Source organism: Oncorhynchus clarkii, chromosome 10, assembly GCF_045791955.1.
Source record: "Oncorhynchus clarkii lewisi isolate Uvic-CL-2024 chromosome 10, UVic_Ocla_1.0, whole genome shotgun sequence".
Taxonomy (NCBI): domain Eukaryota; kingdom Metazoa; phylum Chordata; class Actinopteri; order Salmoniformes; family Salmonidae; genus Oncorhynchus; species Oncorhynchus clarkii.
In genome coordinates, this window is record NC_092156.1 from 20,455,868 (window position 1) to 20,464,275 (window position 8,408).

At 43.9% G+C, this 8,408-nt stretch overlaps 1 protein-coding gene across 1 annotated transcript; it reads right to left on the reverse strand.

The window, feature by feature from the left end:
* Positions 1 to 241: 241 nt before the first annotated feature.
* LOC139418109 (creatine kinase M-type) lies at positions 242 to 8,163 on the reverse strand. The gene is made up of 8 exons (XM_071167308.1): positions 7,860 to 8,163; positions 6,160 to 6,368; positions 3,237 to 3,391; positions 2,916 to 3,048; positions 2,047 to 2,218; positions 1,797 to 1,920; positions 1,063 to 1,252; positions 242 to 769 (listed from the first exon to the last, which is right to left on the reverse strand). Exons 2-8 carry the CDS (start codon positions 6,350 to 6,352, stop codon positions 591 to 593), a joined length of 1,146 nt encoding a protein of 381 aa, XP_071023409.1. The 5' UTR covers positions 6,353 to 6,368; positions 7,860 to 8,163; the 3' UTR covers positions 242 to 590.
* Positions 8,164 to 8,408: the final 245 nt, after the last annotated feature.

The following is an 8,408-nucleotide window of genomic DNA, read 5'->3' on the forward strand; positions in this document are numbered from 1 at the left end:
ACATTTTATACCAAAGTAGAGTAATTCCAATAAAAACCAGTGATGGCCAGTGTTATCTTAATTTGCAACTATTTACTGAGTTACAGAATATCTGTGAAATTTACACTTTTGAATGTGTACCATTAACGCAGTGTAGTGTGGGACCATATAGAGACTTTGACTGTTAAATTGAACACTATTAGACTTGATTTAACATTTGCAGTGACTTATCATGAGTGTATGACCAAGAAAGACCAATCTGTTTTGGTTCATGAGTCCAAGTTTATTTAATCAGTTTCAATTATCATTTTTCTAAAACCAAATTTCAAATGTACGTGATGCCACATCTGTCAGGCAAGCTGACTTCAGTGGAAGCTGATCCAGGATGTTACAAACTGAACAGGAGAGAAGTGGAAAAAATGGCGCAAGGAAGAAAAGGAAAGGAAAAAAACTAAAGAGAAAGAAAAGGCTGAAGGAAAGAAGAAAAATAGGTGAGCAGTGAAGAGTCTCTAGAGCGAGCATCAGTTTCCCCTACGCGCCGGTTGGTTGGCTCAATGGCACATAACTTGACAATAGAAAAACAAAATACGATCAGCGACGTCAACAACTCTTTACTTCTGGGCGGGGATCATGCCGTCGATGGCCTCTCCCTTCTCCAGCTTCTTCTCCATCTCCACCATGAGCTTGACACCATCCACCACCATCTGGACCTGATCTACCTCAGAAGATCCCAGACGGTCAGCGTTGGAGATGTCGAACACTCCACCCACGGAGGCGGTGTCCACGCCACCTGTAGAGAGCAGGGAAAAGGGAGAGAGAAGCAGGTTTAAGTGTATGTCTCAGACAATCTCTGCAACATTACTCATACTGTATATTATCCAAATATCACCAAAAATAACAGACTCAATAAACAGACGTCCTAACCGCTGTGGACATGGCTATTTCAGAATAGCTTTTGCTCATCTTAATCTCTGTTCCTTTTTACTTGTTGTGTGGGAAAATGGAAGACTGTCGTGATCTGTGACGATTTAGAGTTGAATATATCAGCAGCTGCTCTGGATGTTTTTTGTTGTGCGTGTGTACCTGTGCCACGCTTCTGCAGACGCAGCCTGGTCAGGATCTCCTCAAACTTGGGGTGTGTGCTCAGCTTGGGCAGCTTGACGTGCACGCCACCACGCAGACCAGTTCCCAAGTTGGAGGGGCAGGTCAGCACGTAGCCAAGATGCTCGTTCCACATGAAGCCGTGGTTGTGCTTCTTGAAAGTCTCCTCAATCTGTCAGGTGAAATAAACCCTGTATCAACATTCTTGTAATTGTCTCTCTGCGTTTTCATGTCTTTTCATTGTGTTAGGTGTGTTTTTCTACCATGTCAAAATGGCAGCCAGATTACCCGTGATACAAGTCAGTATTCAATGCCCATACATATCTGAGAACGTCAGGAGATGACATGGAAACCGGCCACTAGGGGCAACAGTGAGCACTGTTACCTTCAAGTAGGTGTCAGTTTTGCTAGTGTGTTGTGGACGGGGCTGGTGGATGGGCATAAGCATCTGCCTCTGATTCCAAAGTTATTGAGATTTTTGTTTCACGTCAATTCTTAAACTTAACCCTTACCTTAACCATTCAGAGTTAATGCCTAAATTTAAGATTTCGGGGCCAAAACTTAACCCTAACCTTGAAAATGTAACCTTAAATATTTTGAAACGTGATGTTTGCATCAACTTCAAAACTTGACATTTCAGAAACATGGATGAATGTCTAATTCTGACGTGAGACTGTGAGAGCTAGTAAAATGATGGTTTGAATACCAGTACATACCCTTTTCAGACCAACGCAGAAGCGTCTGAAGACCTCCTTCATGTTGCCGCCCTTCTCCATGGAGATGACACGCAGGTGATCCTCCTCATTCACCCAGACCAAGAAGCTCTTGGCATCGTTATGCCTTCAAAAAGTAGGGATGAGGTTTCACATGATACATCACTATGATACATTGTGGGATATTCTGTACAGTACAATACAGTATTGTTTTGGTTGACTATTGGTATGGGTCTGTGTTCTGGGTGCATACCAGATTCCTCTTGCATCGGGCCAGTCACGGGCCATACCAGCACCCAGCAGCAGGGGGGAGACGGGCTTGTCAAACAAGAAATGGTCAGCGATAAGCTGCTCCTGCTCGGCATCGGTCATCTTATTCAGGGGGTAGTACTTTCCCTTGAATTCACCATCCAGGGTGTTCAGAGCTGGAGGGACAGAAAACCCCTCAGTTTTCGCTCACTCTCAACATGGTATCTCCCTGCCAGGAGTTATCTGACACCATGCACTAGTCATTGCAGCTAAGGATTCACTTTTGATCTCTATTTCCAATTATCTAAGGCGTTCCTAAGAATTGGATCTCCGGCCTCCCGAATGGCGGTGTTGCCACATCACTACTGCCTGGGGTTCGATCCCAAGCTGTGTCACAACAAGCCGTCACCGGGGGTCCCATAGGGCGGTGCACAATTGGCCCAGTGTCCTCCGGGTTAGGGGAGGGTTTGGCCGGGGGGGCTTTACTTGGCTCATCACGCTCTAACAACTCCTTATGGCAGGCCGAGCGCCTGCAGGCTGACTTCAGTCGCCAGTTGATCAGTGTTTCCTCCGACACATTGGTGCAGCTGGCTTCCTGGTTAAGCGAGCGGGTGTTAAGAAGCGCGGCTTGGCACGTCATGTTTCTGAGTAAGCATGATTCAACCATCGGCTCTCCCGAGCCCGTTGGGGAGTTGCAGCGATGAGACAAGATCATAATTGGATCTCACGAAATTGGAGAGAAAAAGGGGGTAAATGTTTTTAAATAAATACATTTGGATCTCCATTTTCCATTTTGTTTGTTTTATTGCCTAGCTTCATGCATAACCCTGCGTATACATATGTCCTGTAGCTATTGATAGCTGGAAGGCTCACCCTCAACAGACAGTTTCTCCACTGCTCTGCGCTCGCCACGGCTGTTGTGGGGGGGCAGGGTGTATCCCTTGATGCTGCGGCCAGTACGCACACGGCTGGACAGGACGTAGTTGGGGTCCAGGTCATCACCTCCCTATACAGAGAGAAGGTCAGAGAGTTTCAGACCAGAACATTTAAAGTGTCTCAAAGAAGTTTGTGATTCCCAACCTCCTATGTTGAGATTATTCAAACATTTTCACACTGATTTTACTCAGCAGTACTCTTTGGCATTTCTTATAGGGAATTAAACCCATAAAACATGTCAGAAGAATTAGACACTACCTTCAGGTTCTCAAAGTTCAGGTCGGTCTTGTGCTTGTCTGTGGGCTTGTATCCACTATGACGGTCTGAGATGATGGGGTCCAACAGATCCTTGAAGATCTCGTAGGACTCCTCATCACCAGCCACACAGCCAACAGTCATGATGAAGGGGTGACCTGAGGACAGAGAGAGACGGGAGGAGGAGGGTAAGAAGGCAGCACATCTACATTGCGCATCCACATTAGTAGACTAACTGACATTAATATACCACTGTGGTGTGAAAAATATGCAATAAATATCTGCTGCATATTTAATAAGGTAACCTGCATATCTATACTAGAAATGGCACCGGAGAAGAAGACTGATGATCTATGTGTCCCCAACCAATTGTGTTTGTTTATTTGTGTTGCTTGTAACCTATTTTTGTACTTATTTTGTACATAATGTTGCCGCTATCGTCTCTTATGATCGAAAATAACTTCGAATAAACCCCACTTCCTTCCATTCTGCTAGCATACGTGCAATCTTTGGAGATTAAAATTGATGACATACGCAGAAGATTAAACTACCAACGGGACATTCAAAACTGTAATATCTTATGCTTCATGGAGTCGTGGCTGAACGACGACACTATCAACATACAGTTGGCTGGTTATACGCTGTACCTGCAGGATAGAACAGCGCCGTCTGGTAAGACAAGGGGTGGCAGACTATGACTTTTTGTAAATAACAGCTGGTGCACGATATCTAAGGAAGTCTTGAGCTATTGCTCGCCTGAGGTAGAGTATCTCATGATAAGTTGTAGACCACACTATCTACCGAGAGAGTTTTCATCTGTATTTTTCGAAGAAGTTTACATACCCCCACAGACTGAGGCTGGCACTAAGACAGCATTGAATGAGCTGTATTCGACCATAAGCAAACAAGAAAACGCTCACCCAGAGGAGGCGCTCCTAGTGGCCAGGGGACTTTAATGCAGGGAAACTTAAATCCGTTTTACCAAATTTCTATCAGCATGTTAAATGTATATACTCCACACTATACTCCACACACAGAGATGCATACAAAGCTCTCCCTCGCCCTCCATTTGGCAAATCTGACCATAATTCTATCCTCCTGATTCCTGCGTACAAGCAAAAATTAAAGCAGGAAGCACCAGTGACAAGATCAATAAAAAAGTGGTCAGATGAAGCTAATGCTAAGCTACAGGACTGTTTCGCTAGCACAGACTGGAATATGTTCCGGGATTCCTCCGATGGCATTTAGGAGTACAACACATCTGTCAATGGCTTAATAAGCGCATCGATGATGTCGCCCCCACAGTGACCGTGCGTACATACCCCAACCAGAAGCCATGGATTACAGGCAATATCCTCACTGAGCTAAAGGCTAGAGCTGTCGCTTTCAAGGAGCGAGACTCTAACCCAGAAGCTTATAAGAAATCCTGCTATCCCCTCAGACGAACCATCAAACATGCAAAGCGTCAATACAGGACTAAGATGGAATCGTACTACACCGGCTCTGACGCTTGTCGGATGTAGCAGGGCTTGCAAACCATTACAGACTACAAAGGGAAGCACAGCCGACAGCTGCCCATCAACACAAGCCTACCACATGAGCTAAACTACTTCTACGCTCGCTTCGAGGCAAATAACACTGAAACATGCATGAGAGCACCAGCTGTTCCAGACGACTGTGTGATCCCGCTCTCCACAGCCGATGTGAATAAGACCTTTAAACAGGTCAACAGTCACAAGGCCGCAGGGCCACATGGATTATCAGGACGTGTACTGCGAATATGCGCTGACCAACTGGCAAGGGTCTTCCCTGATATTTTCAACCTCTCCCTGTCCGAGTCTGTAATACCAACATGTTTTAAGCAGACCACCATAGTGCCGAGAGGACCGAGCATGCCCCCATTCTCATTGACGGGGCTGCAGTGGAGCAGGTTGAGAGCTTCAAGTTCCTTGGTGTCCACATCAACAACAAACTAACATGGTCCAAGCACACCAAGACATTCATGAAGAGGGCATGACAAAACCTTTTCCCCCTCAGGAGACTGAAAAGATTTGGCATGGGTCCTCAGATCCTCAAAAGGTTCTACAGCTGCACCATCAAGAACATCCTGGCTGGTTGCATCACTGCCTGGTATGGCAACTGCTCGGCCTCCGACTACAAGGCACTACAGAGGGTCATCTATGCATAGTCACTTTAATAAATCTACATACATGTACATATTACCTCAACTAACTGGTGCCCCTGCACATTGACTCTGTACTGGTACCCTTCTGTATATAGTCTCGCTATTGTTATTTTACTGCTGCTCTTTAATTACTTGTTACTTTTATTTCTTATTCTTAGCCATATTTTTTTAACTGCATTGTTGGTTAGGGGCTCGTAAGTAAGCATTTCACTGTAAGGTCTACCTGTTGTATTCGGCGCATGTGACTAACACAATTTGATGTGATTTGAGTTATATGGTTGTGGTATTAGTATGTCTTGAGCTAGCTGAGGATTTAAAAACAATCTAAGTATGTATTTCAGCATCCCGGTGCTGAAATACACAACCATATAAATCAAATCATTTTTTAATCCTCAGCTAGCTCAAGACATACTAATACCACAACCATATAATATAACATTTCAGAATTGACATTATTACAAGTAAGTTGACTGATGGTGACTCAGTGTTGTTGCTAGCAAGTAGCGTGAAGAGGTCTTGAGCAATGTATGTACAGCTCTGTAAGTCACTTTGGATATAAGTGTCTGCTAAATGGAATATATTATTTTCATGTGTAATTATTGCAATGGTATTAGGATCGATCAAACCCTAGAGCGCTAACTTGGTTGTGCAGACCGTCTCAGTTCTACCTTTGACAGTTGTGTGTTTGTGGAGGTCGGTGGCTATCCTCAAGGGGGTGTTTGGGAGATATGTGGCACTCACCAGGGTTGTCGACACCGGTCTGGATGACGTCATCCAAGGTGAAGCCAGAGGGGGTCTGCTTGTCCCTCAGCTTGGCGTACATGTCCTTGGTCAGCACCTTGGCCATGTGGTTGTTGTGCTTGGTGAGGTCAGGGTACTCCTCCTCAACTTTGAAGTTGAGTTTGAAGTTGTTGTGGGTGTTACCGAAAGGCATGATTGCGTTTCTAACACTGCAGGAGGGAAAGAAAATAAGAAATCTTCAGATATTTATTGTCTATTTGCACAGAAAACAATCCACAAATCCTAATAGTAACCGATTTGAAAGGAAGTTCCCTGACACCGACAGCTGAGTAAAGTCTACAAGGAGTGCTCTGTCTCAGGGTAAGAGAAGCTTCCTTAGCCAAACATTTAAAAGATTACTACGGGATACTCAATAGAACAGCTGCAAAAACTCCTAGTGGTGTGGATACCCCGTATCCTAGTTACAAATGTCAGTCAACGTCCCCGTCCATTGGGTCATGTTTCTGTTCTGGAATAGATAAGGGGGGGGAGCACTTGTGTGTTGGGTATTTTTAACACCCTCAACCCAAACCTCACATCCTCTTCAACATTCCACCCTTATCCTATATTCCCTTTGCCCTCTTACATATGCAACATATTTCCAAACCCTCCTCTCCACTCATGCAAAGAGCCCCCCTCTTCATGTCATTACCCTTTGCAGCCCCTCTTGGTTTTCCATCACAATATCTTGGAACATTTAGCTACCTTGATGCTCATCACACATGAAGTCTTGTGAAACAACATTGCTGTTTTAAAGGTCAACTCATTAATTAAATTGTATTCACTATACTTGATAGGCCATTCTCAAATTCATAAATTGTATTTCACTTATTTTCCTTAAATGCATTTGGTTGGCATGGAATTTACCTCAACCTTTCTTGAAATATTTATTTAAAAAATGAGCACATGATCTGGACTTAACTATTGACGCACTTGTTGCATCACATGCCCATGTCCAAAAGCAATGAAAAGGGTGTGACTGTTACAGTAACTGTCCGAAAGCAATTGCTGGACATTCTAGACCAGCTATCTTTTTACACCTGTTCCACAGCTGTGTATAGCCCTCATACTTTATCTGATTGTGATACACTTACTTATGTATCTCAGTATCCGCACCAGAGAACCATTTGCTGACACACAGCTTATAAAACTTTGCAACAGTTCACAACTTTACAATTCACATCTTCATTTCCAGAAAAATAAATAATCATCAAATGAGCCAAGAGAATCAGACTCCTAGTAAAATATCCTGTTCATTATCCCACTGATCTGAAACCCTCCCAGATTGCCCCCATATGTACATTTACTGACCCAGGACTTATTTTTGCATCATTAAGTATATCGTCATTTGAATTAATTATTTGCACAGAAGAAAAATGCAAAATTATATGATTAAAACTAAAAAAACGAAAGAAGTGTGTAGGAGAGGTAAAAAAAAAAACCTGAGGAGCTTAAAAAGCACATCTCCCTTTCAAATAGGGACACACCAAAATAACAGAACTCCGCTAACTCAAAAATGTGCACCATTCAATTTTTCAAACCTTTTCTCCCAAAAATGTTTTAGGTCAGAAGCCTTTCCAAGTCCAACTAATCCAAACCGCCACACTGCCCTTATCCCAAAGCATTAGCTATTCATACAAAGCACAGCGTTGCATTTTTACCTGCACACCAGACAAGAAAAAAAGTAACAGTCCTTGGGATCAGATCCTGTTCACCAGAGCCAAAATATAGAGGTCACCCAACTCTGAAGATTCTTGAGCTCTTCTTATATACCAGGCAGACACGCAGCCATTGGCTGCCCATTTTACTGCATGCTGGTCTCTCATTGGCCCAATCCTGTGTCTCTGATACCCAGTTTAGTTTACGGAAGGCCTGGATTTACATCTGTCATCCAAGGCGGGGCTGCAGCTGCACCTTACCCCTCCCTGCTCTCCCTTCCCTGTCCGCCGCCATAGTGCCTGTGGTAGGGGATCTAGTGTTTTTGTGGAGTCGATCCAGGAATTTTGCAGTCGACTCCTGACTCTAGCTATAATTGAGAGTGTGTGTATACACACTCGTGAACTGTGTGATTGACTAGCGATGCATACGGAGCTGTCTGACAATCTACTAACCAAAATAATCAAGGCTAATCAGTACATCAGCCTAGCTGAACAGACAGCTTGAAGCTGCTCTTTAATCTAAGAACATGCTATTGTATTGCAGATATGTGT

Coding starts and splice junctions, on each gene's coding strand:
- LOC139418109 (XM_071167308.1), bottom strand. CDS start 6,352: ATGCCTTTCGGTAACACCCACAACAACTTCAAACTCAACTTCAAAGTT. Junction 3,049..3,236: donor TGAACTTTGAGAACCTGAAG/GTAGTGTCTAAT, acceptor CTCTCTGTATAG/GGAGGTGATGACCTGGACCC. Junction 770..1,062: donor TCTGCAGAAGCGTGGCACAG/GTACACACGCAC, acceptor TGCTCTCTACAG/GTGGCGTGGACACCGCCTCC.